Below are 22,488 nucleotides of genomic sequence, written 5' to 3'. Positions count from 1 at the left end.
CACTGTCGATCTGTCAATAAACAATACAGTAAAAGTAATTTATCATTTAGAAATGTCAGTGAAATCTAAGCATCTCTCTGATGCCAGTCCCTTTTTTAAAGCTGTCATGTGGTGACACTGAATGTGAATCCGATATTATTGTGCGTCCCTAGACTACCATTTCTAAGGGTCAAGCAAACGCACAAAAGTTTTGTCCAGTTTTCATTGGACATTTCAGTCTCTTTGAATACACTCAGTCATGAAAACAAACTTGCCTATTTGCATTCATGGTTTGATATGAGGGGTCTACTGTGCATGCATAAATTTCTGTAAAGGTCAGTTCATTACATTCCATGCACTCACCATTGTACCATGTACACCATGTTCTGGCTTAGCTCTCTCACACATACGCACACAATCTTGCCGATCTTGCCACCAGGGAGTAGTTGCTCTTTTGGCCGACTGTCCTCATCCCCACTTTCTTTTCTTTGGACATGATAAGGGAAAGTGGGCTGGGATTTCTTCTTACTGGTTCCACTATGTGTTAATCTGCTTGTAGTTAACAGTTGAGTAAAGTGGTGGAGCTAGCTGCTTGTGTTTTAGTGGGCATTCCTGCAAGCCTCTTCTTATCTGAGTGTGTTGCTATGGGAACTTGCTGGAGGTAAGCAGCAAAGTCCTGGCTCTGACAGGATCTAGAAGTTTCTCCCGTTTCAGAGACTCATTTTTCATTTCCTACTCCAAAACATACAGTAGCAGAGTGAGCTCTTTGTCTGAGGAGTATGCATGGAACATATGAATGAATTGATTGATAAATGATTGAATACATTGAGGGAGACAGCTGGTTTAGATACAGCCCCGAAGAATCTCATCTGATGATGATACTTAGCTACTTAGCTGTGGACCAGTCCGTCCCAGTTAATTGTGTTGAATATGTGTATGTGAGAAAGAGAGGCAGAACCAGAGTGTGTGTGAGAAAGAGAAGTAGAGAGTGATGGAGACAGAACTCTCCAGCACACAGTCTTCTCACTCTTCTGTATTGTTGAACACCAGTAAAGAACAGCTCAATGAACGATCAGACTTACACAATTAGCTCCTTTCCTCAAATGTGTCTTAAGTTTGCTTCTTTAGTTTTGCGCTGGAGCTAAATAGATTTCCATTATTTGTTAGCTGCTGTCACGATTGGCCCCTCCCACTCCCCATGTGCTTTTGTTTACCTTTCAGTCCCAGCCACGTGCTTCTTTGTCTTGGTTTTCACAGTCCTGCCCCCTTGTTTTCTTGACCCCGCCCCTGATTCGTCCCACCTGTTTTTTTTCGCCTGTCCCTCGTTATCCTTGTTTTGTATTTAAGCCCTGTGTTTGCCCCTTGTGTTTGCTGGTCTTTGTTTGATGTATGTGCTGATTGTTTGTATGTATGCTTGTTTGACATGCTGTCTCCTCTGTTGTATGTTCTTGGAGTTATGTCTGCCCATCGATCGCTATGTACTGGTACGTATTGACCTTGGACTGTTCCGACTACAACCCTGGATTTCCCCATAATAAATCTTGCTTTTCTCCACACTTGCGTCCACCTCATCCTCACTCCCTGTTACAGCTACAGTGCCTGTTAGACTCCCATTACTCATAGCACTCAGAGAAAATTATGTGTAAAATGATTTGTCTAGGCAACTGTTTGGGGGGGAAAACATTCTTTAGAATAGTGGCTCTCCTCAGTGACCTCCAGACTCACTCCCTGTGTTAAGTTGGAGTGATATGAGGACCTTCTGGGAGTCCCTGAGGGCTGGTTTAAGAACCACTGCTGGAACACACAAATAAACAGTACATTGTGATTCTCTATGTGTGATTGTGTTAGCTTAACAATTTCCAAATCTGCTCAAGGAAGTTCATTCTTTGCAGTTAATACCCGGTTCAGCGAATCAGACCTTCATTAAGTTACATCACATGCTTCTGATGGAATTACTAAAGTTGTCTAATGACTCGGGTGCAGCAAGAAGTCAAGAACCAAACCTGCGCTCTTCTAGTTCTATTCTTCTAACGTACACATCACTAACTTAAAAAAACAAAGACAGAAAAGCCTGTTGTTTTACAGTATTCTTGGTTATTTATATTTATTTTACTGAGACAATGTTTAAAATAGTTTTCATGGCTGCCTTTTGCGCAGTATCTTTTATATGTGTCTATGTACAGTAGTGTTAATAGTTTGGAATCATTCAAAAGTTTGGGATCGCTGTTTTACAAAAATGTATTAGATGAACATATGAACTGATTTGATTATCATGCTTCAAATTTACAGTTTCACAGTTTTAAGCAGATTTTAGTAGGGCACTGTGAAAGATAAAGAAATGTTAGGTGTGTCTAACTTATTGTATTACAATCTACACTTTACTGAGTAAATTAACAGCAATTCCTAATATGACAAGTGATATTTTTTAAGCTTTGAATAGTGTATACCTTATATCTCATATAGTTTATATGTAGTGGTGTATACATTTTATATAGTGTTTATCTTGTAATATAGTATACATTTGTAGTATATTGTAGTATAAATTTTGTTTAGATAAATCAAATAAGTTTGATGTATATCTTGTAGTGTATATCTAATATTGGTATAGTGTATATCCTGCAGTGCATGTCTTATTGTGTATGTACTGTATATTTATATGTCTTATACAGTGTTATACGTGTGTGTGTGTGTGAGTGTGTATGTGTATATATATATATATATATATATATATATATATATATATATATATATATATATATAATGTTACACTGCATATTTCTTGAAATGTGTATTATATATATACTATCTTTATATGCAGATATATCACATTCATTGAGAAACAGAGAGGGAGCACTACTGACATTATATCTATACCTGTATCAGTTATATCATCAGCTTTATTTCAGCAGAAGAGTCAGTGTGTAAGCATGCTTATGTGTGTGAGACTTTATGGTGCTGTATGAGTGAGTGTTACGTGTAAGAGAGGTCCTCTGGCCCATGTGCATTATGGGAGATTGCAGAGGAGGGATTCCGTCCCTCAAACAAGAAGTGTAATTATGCTGCAGGACGCGTACTGGAGTCTCACGCCGGTCCGCCCACCTGCGCCATGTGAGGATCCCTTTGCTGCCACTATAACGACAGCCCGCGGCGCCTCCTGGTGGCACGGAGGGGTGGGCGGGGGCGGCGTGAACAGATCATTTGGGAGGGGGTTCCTCCTGTAGTGACTTATAGGTCTGCAGCCCCAAACTAACACTTCATTTCGTCACTGCAGGACACAGACACAGATACATGCACAGATTCAGAAGGGTTCTCATGGTTGCTAGGAGACAGAGAATTCATAAAGTGCAAGGCGTGGGATTTCCGCCTACTTTCCATTGACAAATCTGAGTCTCTATCCGAATAGATGCGTCACAGCAGAGAGAGAGAGAGACAGACAGAGAGAGAGAGCATCTTTTCACTGTCTACTCTCATCTTCTCTTGCTCCTTCTTCATCTTCATCTCCCTCTTCACATAACTTGGTGCCAACATCTTTTTTGCCTTCTTTCTATGTATCTGTTTCTTTGCTGCAGAAGCATCTGTCCACCCCCACTTTCTCTCTCTCTCCCTCTCATTCTCTTTCCTTTTCTCTCTTTCTGTCTCTCTCATTGAACAAAACAGTCTATCTATGATTTATGGTGGATGGTCCAAGAGAATCTCCTGCTAGTTTTGTTGCTCGCTTCATTCAGAAACATTGCCAGAAATACATGTAACTGGCACACTCAGTGTTGTTCATTAATGTAGGATAAACTGCCTCCCACTTTTACGGGCCCAAACTTATTATTTTTTGTTTGAGATAGTATGTAAAAATTTCTGAGGTTTCTAAAAGTGCCATTCACTACCCAGTTCATACAGTCTACATGGAAACTAAGCTGCAAAAACAGCCCATTTTGAATGCATCAATTCCGTGATGTCACCAGAAACAACTCATTTACATATATTCTCCTATTAAGCCTATAGCAGTTTAGCTCCACCCATTCAGACTGAAGTTATAAGGAGAGTTTCAAACTGGGTGTTTTTTCTGAATGAGGCGCAATGCAGGACAGTCAATCAGAACAGAGCTAATTTAACTTAAATGAGTCTTAAAGGCACAGTAACGAAAACAGCCTGTTTAATCAGAGACTGGAAAATGGTAAAAATATATTTTTCAAGAAACCACACAAATGTTATAAGAGGACCTCAAGGGGGGGAATGCAGTATGTGTGCCCTTTAAAATCCCTGTCATTTATCCAGCTTTCTACTGGCTTTTCTTTGGACTGGGTGCTAATATTCCCTCTTTTCTTTCCAAGTAAGTTTCACTGAAACCCATTTTAATTAAGGGCACATTTCAATGGGACTGATTTGAAAACAATGGCAATCAAGGACTAGAGTGCAAATTAAAGCCCAGAAGAAGTTTTAGATTAGATCTGTACAATTAATTATATATGAGTCAAAAAGCCACTTTGGCCCATGTGATTAATTAATTATGAGAGGCCACTGTTAATGCATACAATTTAATTAGTAGTCTGCCTGCTACATCTTTTGCACTTCTAAACAGTACTGTTCATTATATGAGCAGAGTAATGAGTTACAGAATATTACCCTGCTGTGGGGTGCTTCTTCACACATGAGTATGTTCACATTCACAATGTTCGGTAATTGTATTGCTATACCACAGATGTCTGTCTTGGTTGGTGTGAAAATGAGTTACCTTTTTTGGCAAATTATACCTACTCAAGTGTCTTTCAGCATAATTGTTTGGGTGAATGGTATTCACCAAACCTAGACTCGTTAATCAGACTGCCAGATAGAGATATGTATCTACTGCTCCAGTGGCGGCGTGTTGTACATCACTCCATCCGACCCCTGGCATTGTGCTTGGTGAGTTTGGGTTTGGTGAATATAGAACATTACCTTCCTTAATGCATTGTACCAACTGTAAAGTTTGGTGGAGGAGGGATAATGCTATAAGGTTGATTTTCAGGGGTTAGCCTAGGACACTTAATTCCAGCAAATTTAAAACTTAATGCTTCAGAATACCAAGAGATTACAACTGTATGCTTCTCACTTTGTGGAAACAGTTTGGGGAAGGCCCTTTTCTGTTCCAGCATGACTGCGCCCCAGTGCACATAGCAAGCTCCATAAAGACATGGCTGGGTGGGTTTGGTGTGGAAGAACTTGACTGGCCCACATAGAGCACTGACCTCAACCCTATTGAACACCTTCAGGATGAAGAGTGGAAGCTGTTATAGCTACAAAGGGGGACCAACTCTATATTAATGATTATGGATTTAGAAGGGGGTGTCATAAAAGTTCCTGTGAGTGAAATGTGTAAGTGACCCAATAATTTTGTCCGTATAGTGTACATATGTCCTACCATGCACTATTTTATGTACAGAGCCATGCAAGTAATTATATCGACAAGATATTTAAGTCAGTTTCTTAATACACTTACACAGCTTTGTATACAATGACAACGATGTTGTAACGTTTGGGCGCGATGAGGAGGCGGACGCATGTGGGAAGACAAGCGAGATTTATAATGGGCAAATCCAAAATCAGGTTCAAGACAGTCCTGGGTCAGGGAGCCAACATGGAGAAAAGCAGGGACAGGCATAACAACAAAGGAACACAGGGATAAACACACAACGTAGGCCGAAATAAACAAACACCAAACACTTCAAACAATCCAATACCAAAAGCACAAACAATACAAAGACAAACAAACAACCAGGAAAAACGCAGGGTTTAAATACAAGAGGGCTAACAAGGGAAAACAGGACACAGGTGGAAAACACAGGTGGTAACAATCAGGGGCGGAGTCAGAAAACAAGGGGACCGGACTGGGAAGGAATCAAAACAAAAGAAAGCACACGGACTAGACCAAAACAAAAAGCATTTGGAAGACTGGGAGGGGCCAAGCATGACAGATGTAACTATTATGTGTTAAAATTCAGTTTTTACAATATTTCAGTATTATCAGTATTATTTTAAAATCAGTATTACGGTATTTTTTTAAATATTTACCGGTATTCTGATGTATCGAATTATATTTAAGCACTAGTTAACAAGGTAACAAGTCTGCATTAATAAAGTTTCAAGGAAAACTTAATATTTGTTTAGTTGTAATGGATTTTAAACGGTTCTTTATAAAAATCTGAAGCAGGAAATGGCATAGGCCACAGCTAGCTGTCAGCTCTTGAGTACGATTCGGGCACAGAATAGAATTAAAAATGTAAACACAAAGCATTTGACAAGGTGGACACCACTGTGTTATGGACATTGTATAATGCTTAGAATTTATAATATAATTTATAAAATATAAAACTGAAAAGCAGTATCGGTATGGTATAGACGATATATTGCTCAGCTCTATTAGAAATTGGAATAACATGTCACACTCAAAGAAAATAAATGTTGAGTTCACTTATAAATATAAAAAGTATTAAGAGGTCTCATACAACTGTATTAATAAGTTACAAATGATATTTGCTTAGTAAATTAAATCACCTACAAGTGATTTGAGTGAATTCTAGTTAGCTGCACTAATTATTGTTTTGCTGGCTATGATTATGTCAACTAACAAGTACACAAAACAAGTAGAAAGTTCAGGTTAGCTTTACATAAATTGGTTTAGTAGTTATAGTCCTAATATACTACTCAGCCATTGCAGAAACATGCACAGCAGCAGGATAATGCATGCTATGATATTGTGTGCATGATAACTTGCTGTTATAGCCACCAGCGATGAGGCTAAGCGGTTAACATGGGGCAGTCGTGGGCTGGAGGTTAGGGAACCAACCTTGTGACCGGAAGGTCGCTGGTTTGATCCCCAGAACCGACAGCACATGACTGAGGTGTCCTTGAGCAAGACACCTAACCCCCAACTGCTCCCCGGGTGCTGCGGATTGGGCTGCCCACCGCTCTGGGCAAGTGTGCTCACTGCCCTCTAGTGTGTGTGTATTCACTAGTGTGTATGTGGTGTTTCACTTCACGGATGGGTTAAATGCAGAAGTGGAATTTCCCTGTTGTGGGACTAATAAAGCTCTCTTAATCTTAACCTTGGAGCATTAAATAAATTCATGCGCAGTTGTTTGTAGGCCAGGTAGGAAGACAAAACAAGTAAAACAGTAGGCAAATAGATGATGCCTGCAGCCAATGGGAAAGATATTGAGTTTTACTTAACTGACACTGCACTGACACTATAAACACTTATCAAGTAAGTGTGATAACACGCTAGATTTCTCTGATACAGTGCAGCTGTTTCAATTTCCCTTTTTTAACTACATTTGTTGAGAGAAAATGAAATAAAACCAACACAAGCGACTTCATTTTTTAGTGCAGTCACTAGTTTCTTCATCTGTTTTTATATGAGATTGTAGAAGTGAGTGATTTAATGTCCAGTAAGTTCCTGGTTTTTTTTTGTTTGCCTGAATAAAGCATTCTCAAAAAAAAAAGCCTAAGCTCCATTTAAACCCTGACTAGAAACCAGACTATTTATATTTGATTCAGGTTTTACATCAGTGTCGTTCTTGATCTCTCTAGCTAATTTTGACATGTGCTGCAAACTACTGTCCCACTGTAATTCACTAATGTGTAGTCCATCATAATGAGTCTCTGTTGGTATAACAGTGTGTGTGTGTGTGTGTGTGTGTGTGTGTGAGAGTGTGTGTGAGTAGGCTTCTCTGAGAGTGAACACTGGAGCAGAGTTAGGTCTCTCTGTTTTGTTCCACACTTTCCCAGTGGCACTGGTGTTCAGTCTGTGTTTGATAGATTACTGCAAATAGACAGCCTGAAATAAAGTCTCTTTAACGTAGTGTGTGTTTTACGATCTTGATCAAAAGTAAATTGCGCTTGCACATAACCTGGGACATGTCTTAGTGCTCAGAAAATATACAGCCCAGAGGAGGCCATGGGGAGAGACCAGGCACAGCACCACAGCGATCTCATATGAATCAACTCATTGGAGGGAAAAGTGGGTGGGTGAAGATTTAGAGAACGATATAGAGAGAGGGTGATATACCAACATTCTTGGCTAATGCAAATAAAGTACTATGTACATTAGCTTTGCCTTCCACAGCTATATAGTGTACATGCTGTTGTCCTTGCTGGTTCATATCAGGTGAAAATGTGCTATCATTTGTCGCCTCACTTACCCAAAGTGTGTGCAGGCTTCTTCTTGACTGTGTTCTGGTTGCTTGTTAAGAAGAGCAGTAGTAGATAAGCTCTGCAAGGCTGTGCTGGATGTCTCTAATGAGTTGCCGTCAGTTGGATCTATGCGAATTTATTCTGACATTGCTGATAGCTCGGAATTCTATCACTTACAAATGCCCCTGATTGCCCTACTGGCCTTACACAGTCCAGATGCTCTAATAAGGTGTGTGTATGTGTCTGTGTATGCATGTTTGTATTAATCTATTCATGTGGACCTTATTCTGTTTACATGCCACATAATGGGGATAAGAGACACTGGTGAGACATTGTGGGGACAAAAGTGGTCCTCATGAGAAAAAATGAGCTTATATTTAATATTTTCTGAAGCTTCAGTTTGAAAAAGGCGAACAGCAAAAAGACTTGCTTTTAGTTCCTGAGGGTAAAATCCATAGATTTTTCAACATGACTGCATAATTAAATGATTTAGACCAAGTCATTTGGAGTGGTCTGGTGTGAAATGCTCCGTTCTAGATAAACTTACACAATCAGAATTATTCACAGTAGGGGTAGTAGAAACCAGACATCTGAAGAGTTCAGTGTCTCTCAGATCTGCTTCTCAGACAGCTATTCCATGAAATGAGTATGACCACATGGCCTGATGCCTGACACTATTTTCTGACAGTGTTGAATTTTTTTTTTCTAATTCTGCACTGTTTTATCATCATTAGCATTACATTTAAAAACTCAGAAGACAAGTATGGGCTCCCTAATTATTTTTGGATAGTATATAAAACTAGATGTGCATTTCCTGAAGGAACTGTAAGAGTGCTTGAAAAGAGCTGCAAATGTGTGTGTGTTTATATGTGTTTTTGTGTAGGTGAACAACACCCCCTTAGGTGTGTGTGTGTGTGTGTGTGTGTGTGTGAGAGGGAGAGATGTGTGTGTTTGGGGGGGGGGCATCATTTAAATGAACTGTCACTCTGTTATTATGCAGCTCTTAGTGGAGAAGCCTTGTTTGAGTCTGATTTGCACCCTCTGAACAAACAGCCATAACTCAGGAAATGTTTACTCTATCACTTAACCAGATAGATGGTGTGAGATTAGACCCCTTTGGGGATTATTTTGGTGTAATGTTGTTTGTATTGAGAAGAAATTGTCTGAGTTATGACGAGTTAAACACAGAGAAAATCTTGAAATAAGCAGATTCTGAGAAATTTACATGGCAGTGAATGGGGCAGTTTTCTGTGCCTAGTGCCAAACAAATGCTCATAACTCTGAAGCTAATTGATAAAATTATGAGATATTTCGGAGATATTACGAAGATATTTTCGGACCTTTCGGAAAGGACAAGTTTCTCTACCATTTAAAACTGAAATGGAGTTTCTCTGTGAAAGTTTAAGGATTGTAAAGCAGATTCCCTGCACGACAGCTGTGTCTGAGACTGAGTGGCCTGCTGTGACGTCATCGATGTCAGAATTTGAAGTTAGGAATATTCCGCCATTCATTCTTATGAGAGGTTTTTAATTATTAAACTTAATTTTATCAAAAACTACCAATCCGATCGACTCCAAAATACATAGCGTAAGTCACAGCGCCGAGACCTTCGAAATGCGCTCTGAACGGAGTCTGTGCGTTAAGCGGTTCGTGCTGTATTAATCGCAGAAAAGTGTGGAAGAAGAATAAGAAGTATGAGAGATAACAATAGAGTGCTTTTCCAATCACTCTAATGACTTGTAGACGCTGCCACCCCTGAATTCTATCATTGCAACTGGAAAAAAAATTCACATGGATTTCTCTTGGATTGACTTTGATCATATTACAGCAGTTGAGCTATGCAGAATTATTGCCTATTGGTAGAATTCCTCTTAACGTTTAGGAATGCGGTGGGTTTAACAAGCAGCATTTAGTTATGGTAATAAAGAGGTCAGTGGAAATGCCCCACCAAAAAGGTATGTAACCTTGTGTGTGCATGTATTATGCTGTGCCTCATTTATCCCTTATTCTCTCTGTGGCATTTTCTAAAAGTCATTTTCTGAAATTTTACCCAGTGAAAACACCTTTACTCGGTGCAGTACACCCACTAGCTCTTCCTCTTCAGGGGGAGTGGCTGAAACTGGGTTTATTCCCTTCAGTGTTGCTGCTGTTGAAGCCGCCGTTTCCTCCTTACTGCGGACTTTCCCTCTGCATGGGGGAAAACATGTCACAGAGCCCCAGTGCCAGCCTCAGGGTGACGGCTGTGCCAGGAGCTGCAGTTAAGTCTCTGAAGGGAAGCGGTTTAATGGGGAAAGATCACTATAGTGCTTGGCCCTTTTTAGATGTGAGCCAGCTCATTTCATAAGAAAGGGAGTTATTTCTCTGGGGTCACCACGTCTATTCACTCCTCTCTCTGCTTCTCTCTTGTTCTTTCAGTCTCTTTTACCCATTTAGCTTTGAGTCTCGCCCTCTCTCTTTTAACTCTTTTTGCTCTCTCGCAGGCATTCAGTTTTTCTCCCCTCAATCTGTCTGGCTGAAATGAGCCCTTAGAAGTCTCGTTACTCTAAACACACTCAGTGAATTTCATATTTACTTTATGAAAGTAGATGACAGGTGACAGGTGTGACAGACATGTCCATGTATGGATAGATAACAATTTTAAATATTCAATACTGAATGTAAGGACATATAACACAGCATCACATTACACAGCAGTACATTTCTTCAAAGTCAGTTTGTAAGGAATTTCACCTCTTCTTGTCTTCTTTGTCAAGTTCTGTCAGCCTGTAGTTTTGCCTGTTTCAAGCATTATTTCTTGAATCAAGTAAAATTATCTGCGTTATTCTAAGACACTAACCAAGTTAAATGGTCAAATTTCTTATAATATTCTTACAGTGCACTCATAATGATCATTTTTGATATACCAACTCGATTTAAGATGTTTTCATTTCCCAAGATGTCTCTCTCTCTCTCTCTCTCTCTCTCTCTCTCTCTCTCTCTGCTTCTCTCTCTTTGTTTCTGTCTCTTTACCCCTTTAGCTTTGAGTCTTACTCTCTCTCGATGTCTTTCTCTCTCACAGACTGTTTTTCTCCCCGCAATTATCTACCTCAGAAGTCTAGCTATTGTTTTTGTTTGGCTGTGCTTCTTAAATGTGATTACAGAATTACAGTGAATTACGTAGTTGCGTCATGGATTAAATTTACATTTGATTTAAACTCTGTTGACAGGTTCGTGTCTGCACTTTTGACTTTTCCTTTTGTTTTCCTATTAAGAAAAAAAACCTCTTCTACTTGCAAACACGGCTGTGGCATTGATTGAATGCTTGTAATTCCCACTTATTACAGAAATCGACATGTTTTAATGAGTTCCAAGTGAGAAATGATTAAACAAAATGTAAGAAGACGTTTCTGCGAGGCGTGCACGCTCAGGGGGGATCTAGGAGACTTTATTTTCTGTCTGACTGAAATGAAAGGAATTCAGTGTTAAACCTTTATTGAGCGAAAGCTGCTGTGCTGCTCTCGTCCGTTGTATGAGTTGGCTATTTTTTAATTGCTCATTTTGTGCCCTGTAGTATGTGTATACAGTGTGCAGTATAGAAGTCATGTGCTCTAATAGCTCTTTTTTCCCACCACCCCATCCACCCCACTGGCTCCTCCTTCTCTTTTGACCTCATTTAAAAGCTCTGTGTTTGTGAGCACATGACCAAAAGCCAGATTTAATATTAATCTCTCTCTCTCATATGATCTCTCTCTGTCTCTCTCTCTCTCTCTCTGTCTGTCTGTCTGACTGTCGCATACACACCCTGCCTCACTCTCTCTTTCTTCTACCTCTTCTTATTTTCTGTGTGTCTGTTAGTCTGTCTCTTCTCTCTGTGTGTTTTCTCTTCTGTGCTATGCGGTGGCCTCAGAGGGGCTTCTGTCCACCAGTGTGTTCCCCCCCAAATCAGACGTGCAGCAGTGATTGGGAAATCACAGGAAATGAGAGAGCCTATTCAGATCAGATACAGTTATCTACTGTCTCTTCAGAGAGAGAGAGTGCGAGAGAGAGAGAGAGAGAGAGAGAGAGAGCAGAACAGAGGGGCAAAGAAAGAATTTGGCAGAACGAAGAGGGAAAACAGGAATAGACAACAGATAGATGTGAGTTTGGTTGCCACAGAGTGAAAAGAAAGAGTGAAAGAGAGAAGCAGGCGGAGTTGAGTGAGAAAAAGTTGGGAAAGGAGGAGGAAAAAAGATAAGAAGTCAGTCAGGCCCTGGTCACATGTGCAGGGGTTGAAGGCTTGCAGGGGTTGAAGAGCATTTCCTATTTGGGTAGAGCTGCAGCGTGTGCTGCTCCACGCTGCCCGCTAATTACTGAGAGGGGCCGCTCGTGTTTGTTTGTTTGCTTCCTTTCTCCAGATCACACAGTTCCTCTTCAGCCATATCTCTGCCGTCAGGCTAGAAGGAGGTGGGGAAGGGGCAGAAGGGGGGAGAGAGAGGAAGGAAAAGGAGTTTGAACGAATTCGAACAGAGCAGGGACGGTTAATGTTAAAACCATAGGAGGTGACCTGAGATCGCAGGTACAGGCTGAACTGTTTCTTCTCTCTGTGTGTGTGTGTGTGTGTGTGTGTGTGTGTGTGTGTGTGTGTGTGTGTGTGTGTGTGTGTGTGTGTGTGTGTGTGTGTGCGCGTGAGAGAGAGAGTCAGTGGCTTTGCATGTGCCTCAAGCTTTAACCTGTTCAGTAACCATTCAGTAATTGCTAGCAAACTAATGTGTGAGCTTTGTAGCTGTAAGGAAGAACTTAAAGTCTGTGACCCACATTCTGACCCTACACTCTAAAAGCAATGATGTGTAACATCGTAATTCTAGTCAATATATCTAATATTTTCTTATGAGACTGTAGTAAGAAAATTATTAGATTATTAAGCCTTTATCTAGACATGTACTACTTGTTTAAACGGGAAAGCAGGATGGTATCAGAATCATATCTGTATTGACTGATGTTTGCTTAAAAAATGTAACAGTATCGGAAATGGACAGATGTTTAGATTTGACTGATATTGCGAACCAATATTTGATGACGTGTCTGTTGTACTCCAGAAGTCATTTTATAAATAATTTCAGCTAGTGAAGTGTATTGTTCTGTTGATAGACAAATTTGCTTTTGCTAAGCATTATTTCTTGAAACAAGCAAGTTTATCTGCATAATGTCTTCAGACAAGTCAAATTATCTTCCAGTAGTAAAATACAATTTCAATAGATAGAATTGCTTAAAACGAGTAAAAACCAGTAATAATGAAATAATCTGCTCTCACTTTCTTTGGATTGTCCGCTATAGTCCCCTACAGATTATCCACAGATGTTTAAATTGTTAACAAACTCCCTGTTGAAATTCAGTTTATTTTAAACGGTGGTGGGGTTAGGGTTAGGATTTGGACTGGGATTAAGTCTAGGACTCGGGTGAGGGTTGGGCTTAGGCTTTGGTTAGGGTAAGTATTAGAGCCAGGTTTAGAGTTAAAGAAAATTATGGTCAGCTTAGTAGATATTTAGTTGAACGCAACTTAAAAGTAAATAAAGAAGCATCTACAAGGTGTCTAACATGAATTACCCAAATAAGGTGTTACCTAATCTCATCATGTACTTACAAAATCTGATAAGTAGAAACACTAGATGTATAAAAATGATATAAAATACCATGTTTAACCTTGTTCACTGTGGAGGGTGTGTTAACTTCTTTTTTCCAAAATCAACAAACATGTAATTTATCTGATTGTTCAGAATTTCGCATACGACTGTATGTTGACCAGATTTAAGATGTTTTCATTCGCCAGGATTTTTGCAGTGCATTTCCACACAGTTTCTCCACAGTCAGTAGTGCTTCTAACATGCTTTGAATTCTTCCACCATGTTTCTGCTTCTGTTGGAGTTTTTTTCCAAATGTTTTAAGCATGAGAGAGTTTCTACCTCTCGTTTACTTTCTGTGTGGGTGTATATGTATTTGAGAGAGAGAGAGAGAGATAATGCGCTCCGAATCAGGAAGCTCCTGATGCAAAGCGTCTCCGTTAGCTTCCTGTGCTTGGAGTCGCTGTATTCTTTTCTGCTTGATCCATGTCTTCCGCCCAAGACTAAACTGTAACTGACATTCCAGCGTCGACCCTAACTGATAGTGAGAGCACCATCTTTGAGCTCAACCCTTCCCCTTCCATCTCCCTGCTTTTACTATTCTATCTGTTGAGCTCCCATTCTCTTTCCCAGGAGGAGCTCCGTAGCTTCACTGCACACTTTCAATCAGCATTATGGAGAGAGAGGATGATGGAGAGATGAGAGAGTAAGTAAGTGATTAGCATTTAGAGAAAGTGGTACAGATGAAGGAGGACTGGCCTTGGTCTGGTTTTCTCAAAGCTCTGTAGCCCAAAGAATCTGGGGTGGTTTGTAGAGGAAATACTGTATTGAACAGTTCCTCTAACTTTTTTTTGATTTTTTTACATGGACCTCCCAAATCACACACTCTCCGCTCCTAGAGTGACCTACTGATCAGCATATGGGCGAGCAGATGAGCCCAGTGATGAGCGCTTTGCTCTGCTTTCTTCAGTTGGGAAGAAATTAGGGCAGGGCTGGAGTTTGGGAGGATGCAGTGGAACACTCCACGTGCCTTGGAGGAAGGATGTGCAACCCTCGCTGTCCCGCGCTGAACTTTACAGTGTTTTTCCAAAACAAAGAATATCTAAAGACCTCGTTTAGACGCACAGTGAGGTGAAAATATGAGGGAAGATAAAGAAGCGGGAAGCGATGAAAGGGGGAAATGGATCAAAACGGAAGCGGAGATGTTCAAGACATGAAAAATTGACAACGATCGTTTTCATCGCTGAGAGAAGAAGGACTCTGCAAATTACAGTGGGGTTGATTTAAGTGTTTAAATCTCGACAGGTTTGCCGGAAGCCTAAAGCGATGACCTGATTCAGCGCAATCTCAGAGTTTGACTACTGCTGCAAATGTCAGTTTTCTTCAAACGAAAGACAAGGGCGTTTAGTTCATTATTCATCAACTACCACCATCACGGTTCTCATCTCTGCTTCTTTATGTCGTGCTGTACTGTGTGTGTGTGTGTGTGTGTGTGAGGGATGTCTATTTGTGACTGTGTTTTCAGAAACAGGACATTTGATCAAGTTGCTTAAAAGACCACACACACACACACAGCTTAGTTTGATGGATACCCTCACTCCTGCACCCAGTTCATGATGGATCTTCTCACTGCCCTCTGGGTAATGAAGGATTTTGGAGTTGATAGGTAGAGTAATGGCTCCTGCATTGGTGTGAAAGAAAATCGATTCTGATCACATGAAATAGCTCTGATAACGTAGGCTTTCTTTTGTCTGGACAACGGTTACTCTCACTGTGTTTTCTACTGGTACCTACACGCATGAGATCTGAGACAGCTCTGAGATCTGAACTTGTGTTGAATTTTTTTTTCAAATATGAAACACATTCAAGTAACTGGAATAAAAGTGTACTAAGGTTTGTTCTCTGTTGAGGGTGTGTTAACTTATTTTCACATAGAAAGTCAAGAAAAAATATGTCATTTGACCAGAGACACCCACATTTTTGCATATGAATGCTTAGTCACTACAACAGACATTACTGGTGCATTCGCTGAGAAATGATTTAACCCTTTAAGGCCAAAGCTAAAACGTGGCTGTAGCTGCTATTTAATGTACTCTTCTCTCTTAATAATGTGATGTCTGGGTGCTGTTGCTGCATTTATTTGATATGTGAAGAATGTAATGTAACAAAGTCGAAAATCATAGATTTTTACACTTAGATTTTGAACAAGTCAGCCCACACCAGTCACGCTTTACTGTTACTCTGATTAAACAAATCAGTCATAAGTATTTACCGACTGCTCTGAATGAGATTGCACATTCGCTTGAAAAATTCAGAGTGATTCAGCAATAAGTGCATCCTTTTTACAGTTATAGAAAACATGGCAGTGCTCAAAAGGCTCCAATTTTACACGCTGACAAGTTGCACTCTGGCCAGCGTGAACATGCAGCCGCTGTAACTCTCTAGCAGGAGATTTAAACACGTTTAACAGGCCGTCACCAAACTCTCAGAATACATCAAGACACTTGGTTTGATAGGTTTAGAGGGCTTCATTAACATTTGTGAAAATGGTAATAAAGGGTTAATGCCTGTTCATTGCAGCTGTCCTTCCATCTTCCATGTTCTTCAGTAGTTTCTGAATGTTTACATGCTGCTGTGCTCTGTGTGCAGGACTCTAAGCGCTGTGTGGAAATCATCCAGTCTCCCTCTCTGGACGTTTTTTTACCGGAAGACGAGGATAATCCATATGAGTCTGTGGCCACGGCAGTCACACGCAAACCCTGCTCGCTGGACATCCACCTTCTCAACACCTGTCCTGGCAATGGTAAGCTACTGTAATTTCTACACGCACATCCCTTACCCTTAAAGCAGTGCTTCCAAACTCTGGTCCTAGAATAGAGATCCTGGATATTTTGGTATTTCCCCAATTCTGCAATTCCTAATCAGTCAATCAACATTCAGTTGATTAGTGCAGAAAACTAAAAAACGTTCAGGACAGGAAGTCTGTAGGAACAATACTAGAACATGAAATAGTTCACTTCAGATTGATGGAGAGGGTTCTATATAGCAAAGGGGTTCTGCTATTGTTACCATGTGCTGTATGGAACCCTTTTCAAAAAAGGTCTATATAGAACCATCTACAGCACATTCTCCATCAGTCTATAGAACGCTTTCACAATGCCAAGAACCATTTAATCAAGCAGTTGCTTCCTTGAGTGTTCATGGCTCTATATAGAACCATTTTTTTGCTAAAGAACTCTTAAAGTACCTTAATTTTTAAGGTTGTAGGATTCTAAGATGTTATAAATAAATTACAAATGATTAAAAAAAAAAAAAAAAAAATTTAAATACTGCCTAAATACAGACTGCATAATCTGCATAATACAGAATAACATATTTATGAATGCAGCATGTAACTGGGCTTCTCTTGAATTGGATCACATGGGAATGATGTCTCATAACAGTATTATAATGTTTATACAAATGTCTCTCACTCACTTTCATTGACACTTATGTCAATATAATGTAATTTAATCTATAAAAAATGTATGTTTTTTTTTTTTTAAACCTTTATTTTACCAGGTAAAATGTTTGAGAACCAGTTCTCATTTACAAACATGACCATGTTGTGATTATTGTCATAAGCTTGTTGCTAAGTATGCAAGTTGCACTTTGTAAATATATTATTCAATATTTCCTTATGTCCCTATGTAGGCAGCCTACAAATTGAATGTTACAAGAACTAAGAAATAAAATATGTCCAGAATAATGAACAGAGCTTCAGATGGTGAAATGACAGAGAAATCTGTATCACATCGAGAATAAAGTTGTAATAAAATTATACGCTTAAAATCTCAGGCTTATTACGTACTAAGGCTTATTATTTAGTAACTCCCAAGGAATTCAGTGCAAACTGGTTGAGCTGTTCTTAAGATATAGGATTGTATGATAAAACGTTGGACCCACCATTTAAGGGGCTAATGGTATATGGTTGAGGCAGATAACTTAAACAGTATTAGGAGTTCATCAGTCATGTTTATCATTTAATAATTTCATTATTTATCATTCAGTAACTTGTTTTTAACAAAATACTTGTAATGATAAAATGCCTAGTTCAGCTACAAAAGTACAGTTTTTTAAACTGTACAAAAGTACAGTTTAAACGTACAATGTATAAATTATCATTATGTGTAAAAAATAATGTGATCCCAAACTTTTGAACACATTCCAAACACGTCCACACTTGAACTCCAGTCTGTCTGAACAATGACAGCAGAGACAATGTACAAATGGACACAGAGATGCACTTGTCCAATCAGCAGTCCCTCACTCCCCTGGCTGAAACTCCTCCACACCTCCACCTGTCTGATCCCACCGAAACAGAGCCATGTTTCCATGGCAACCTCCTCCTCCTCCTGTGGTAGGCTCATAGAGGTGCTTGAAGGAATCTCTGCTGTTCGACTTTCTGCTGCAGTCGCATCTGTGGCAGCAGTATCGCTGTGCATAAAGTTCGGGTTGTCGTGGAAACAGGCCCGGTGAGTCACCTGTGTGTTGCCATGGCGACATGCTGTGCTGAGCTGGGTTGCCTGTAGGTAGAGTGATTCACACCTGCTGCAGTGAGTGTTTATCTGGCTCAGACTCCACCAGGTCCCTGTTTACAGAGCACTGTAAGCTGCTGTGGGACTGCACAAAGAGTGTGTCTGTGTGGGGTGTGTGTCCTCATCTTATGTGAGATCACTAGAGAGTGGCTTACCAAAGTGTGATAAGAGACAAGTGTTGTCTGTGTGCGTTTGTGTGTGTGAGAGACTGCAGGATTATAGCAGACTCTATTTTGGGCCTTTATTTTCCTCCAGAAGAACACAATCATAGCTTGCAGGAGCCATTCTCTGTCTGATTATAGCCGAGCCTGTGTGTCTGTAGCAGTTTGGAGCCTACAGTATTCAGGCGTGGGGTGTGTGGCTTTAGGCTATACGTGTCAAAGTCTGCACAGATAGAGTGCTGGTCTGCAGGCACTAGGCCAGGCTATATGGGGGAATGTTGAGAACATGATTTGAGCAGACCATTTATCTTAAGTCATGTGAATTGGCCTATTATGCATCCATCTAGGTCCAATTAGTTTCGATCTAACATCAATTGGCTGCAGTGCGATCTCTATTTAACACATTCTAGTCTTAACCAAACTGCAGACAGACAATAGTCCTACTGCAACAGTTTTGTGGATGGAAAAACAACAGACAGACTCTAGATGGAAAGAGTTGAAACTTGAAGTTAAGTTTGCTGTATGCCTGATCTATATCCTCCCTCAAGCAAAACCACTTACAAACACACACACACGGGTGTCTCTAAAGAGAGCACATTCTAAAGAAGTACTCTGTGAGAACTGGTAAGCTCATTATTTGCTGTGCATATCATCACAGAAAGCTATTTCACTATTCAGTTATTCAGAAAGGCTTCTCCTCTGTCTGCTTTCATGAATTGTAGCTCACATTCGTTGATATGGTGGGCTTTGATTAATTTAATTTCAGCACTTGAATTGAGAAAACTTAATTCTTGGTTCATTAATACACAGTTAAAGTGCCATCTCGTTACTTCTAATCTGTGTCTGGAAAAACATCCCACAGAGTGTAATGAGACTAATAACAATGTGTGATGGATGAAGCCGCGTATGAGCTATGTGGGTGGGCAAAAATCATTATCATGGTAAATTACATCATACTCAATATAAGTACATCGTATGTACTTGTATGGACTTATCGTAAAAAAAAAAAAAACATTGTTAAAAACAAAATATTGTTCATGAATGGCTGTAATTTGCTCACGTATCAATGGTAGTAAACAGGGCTAGCTGTGAGGCAGCTGTTGACACTGATTCGGCAGTTTCTAATTGGAGCTTTAACCTCTGAAGCTTTGTGGAAACAAACACCAGAGACTGACCTTCAAGAAAAGTCTATGCTTAGTGCAAGTGTCCAGATGGAAGGAGGCTGTGGCCGGAACGCAGCATGAGCGAGTGGTTAGAAAGCAGTGGTGGGCTGTCAGGAGGGATTTGGGTGTGAAGAGGCAGGAGTTGCCTTGGGCTGGGCTTAAGCCCTGGTTGTGTCGCTGCTATTTTGGTGGAGCTGATCCTGGTAGAGTGAACCGTTACGTCCCCGTCCACTTTGATCCACTTCCCTGCTTGCTGCAGCACGCTCCCTGCTCGCTGCAGCGCGCTCCCTGCTCAGGGTCATGTTCAATTACAGCAGCATGTGATGATCTAAAGAGAAGAAGCCTGGCTTTTCCCCCATCATGCGCCAGATTAGTGCAGTTATCCGTGCCTGACCCTGCGCCAGTCCATTTAGTTAAAGGGCCCATTAGGAAAACTAAATTTCCCTTCCTTTCCTTCCTCAAGTGTTTGATGTACTGGGTAAACATTTCAAGTTTTTCAAGCGTACCATTCATTCCTCAGTCCGTGCAGTTAATATACGACAATTAAGCTGCAAAAACAGACCCTTTTTTGAACTAGTGAAGTTGATATCACAACCATTAACACATTTCCAAATGATTCGCCCATTCTGTCTTCAGCAGGTTAGCACTCATTTACATTGAAGTGTTAAGGAGTGATTTTAGTCTAGATGAGCAATTAGTGTGGAAGATGTGGGTAATACATCAATTAAACATGCTGTTTCTGGCTGTCAGGAAACATTATATATAAATAGGGGAGATCCCCTTCTTCCCTGTACTGCTCCTGCTGCTCTCCTCCATGCCTCATTCCCCTCGTGGATCAGAATCTTGGAGGAGCTCATGGCTGCAAATGCAAAATCACTCCACAAGTGCATCCTCAGCTTACAGGCCAAGGCCCATTGAGCAACCTGCAGTACGCAGTAAAGAGGCCAGGCTTCATCAGAGCAGCTGTGGAGTTTTAACAGTCTAACATACACACTCTCTGCTGCATCCCAACACATACACACTCACACACACACACACATATGGACACTGATCCACATGCTGGGCACACGCACACCTTGGACCCCCTCAGTGAAGACAAATGTTCTAATCTGTAGCAAACAGTGTCTCCACCACCTGCTTGCAAAGAAAGTCATCCTCCAACAGACTTTTACACAGAGAGGAGAAGAGGAGAGAGACATAAACGAGTGTAGCACGGACACATGAGGCTGCCATTTTGTTTCGGTTATTAACACACTGCAGTTTAACGCTTCATGAATATTCCAGTGTCATTTGCCTAAGGAAGGAGGAGAGCTCCTCCATATTCATGACCCTGCTGTGTGGGTGTTAAGGAGATAAAATAAAGCTTGTGTATTTCTTTGTCTGGACAAATATATATATATATATATATATATATATATATATATATATTTTTTTTTTTTTTTTTTTTTTTAAATAAACACTTGCTGTTTACTTGCAGAATTTAACATATATCTGTGTAATGTCCAGGCAACTTACTAGGCCCCCCCCCCAACCGCTGGTAGGGGCAGGACAGTCAGGTCCGAGTAATTAGGGCTAAGCGGTTGCAGCTGTGGGCATCCTGTTTAAGGAGTGCTCACATGCTGCTTGCTGCTCAGTCTTGAGTTCACTCTGCTACTCGCAAGTCACTCTGACTAAGCTGGTCATTTTTGTTATCCCTTATAGTTTTGAGCCTCTTGTCTTTCTCAAGTTAATGAGAAAAGCGAAAGTATAAAAAACAAAAAAGGAAGATCTCTTGAGCGCTCTCTCGAACCTCAATTCTCAAAGAGAAGTGGAAGAGAGATTAAGAAAGGGAGCTTTTTAAAGTTCAGTTTGGGCAGTTTTATCTCCTTTTACAGTTTATCTTATCCCAGACCCATAGTTGCTCTGAGCTTGGGGGGTGTTTAAACATTTGCATATAACTGTATACGTGTGTTTGTACATACTCAGACATAGTAATTGTTTTATTTTTAAATTGCAATTTTAAAGGATGCTACTTTTAAATCTCAAGAGCTGCAATTTTAATTATATATTGCATTATTTAAAGGTAACTTTTATTCTTTGTCGCTTAAATTTAATAACACAGAGCAATAACACCACAATCAGGAATCAAGCGTCCAAAAAAGTCTTCCTGGTAATAAAATTAGGCCTGGACCTGAATTTATCGAAAATAGTTACATTTAAACCACTATATTGCAGTGTGTTTGAGGTGTGGCTGTGTATGTCTTGTCACTACTTGACACGCCAGATAATTCCATTCTCGGCATGTATCAGTCAGGAGTGTTCTGAGCATTTTGTGCATTTTTCCACTATCACTTTATCCCTCTTCTCTGATCTGAGCATGTGAGCTGAATGTAGATGCTCACTGAGTGTGAAAGACAAAATTCTTCTCTTATCTCACACTAACAGCTATGCTTTTGTTGAGAAACTGTCACGTGAGCAGGTCACTGAACAAGCCAGTATTCTGTGTGTGTGTGTGTGTGTGTGTGTGTGTGTGTGTGTGTTGCATAGTCTACAAAAAATTAGCTCCATAAAATAAGTTCTCGTCTGACATACTGTCAGGCCCACAGGCTTCACTGCTGTTCTATATGGAAAACATTCTAACTGTGTGGTGTCTGGATGATTAACCAGCACACCACATTACTGATGTCAGCCAATCAGAGTTACCTCTGAGATTAGCTTCAATCTTTTTACCTCCTGCAGCTCTCTCCAGATGCTCCTTGGACAGTCCTCCTCTTCCCTCCCACTGTGAGTGCAAACCATCCCAATGTGCACTGGTTGGGCCTGGAATGAAGTGGTAGTCCGAAAGGGCTGTTTGGAGCACAGCAGCAAAATACAACACTGTACAGTTTCA

At 40.4% G+C, this 22,488-nt stretch overlaps 1 protein-coding gene across 7 annotated transcripts in view; it reads left to right on the top strand.

The window, feature by feature from the left end:
* anks1b (ankyrin repeat and sterile alpha motif domain containing 1B) overlaps positions 1-22,488 on the top strand; it is a 272,382-nt gene that overhangs the window by 117,994 nt on the left and 131,900 nt on the right. For all 7 annotated transcript variants that reach the window (XM_037543104.1, XM_037543101.1, XM_037543100.1 and 4 more), the window contains one exon: positions 16,368-16,521. In XM_037543104.1, coding sequence (XP_037399001.1) covers positions 16,368-16,521 — 154 coding nt within the window. The remainder of the gene's footprint in view (positions 1-16,367; positions 16,522-22,488) is intronic.

Source organism: Pygocentrus nattereri, chromosome 11 (genome assembly GCF_015220715.1).
Source record: "Pygocentrus nattereri isolate fPygNat1 chromosome 11, fPygNat1.pri, whole genome shotgun sequence".
NCBI classification, from domain to species: domain Eukaryota; kingdom Metazoa; phylum Chordata; class Actinopteri; order Characiformes; family Serrasalmidae; genus Pygocentrus; species Pygocentrus nattereri.
Note: the sequence above shows the minus strand (reverse complement) of the source record. Positions and strands in the feature narration are given on the sequence as shown.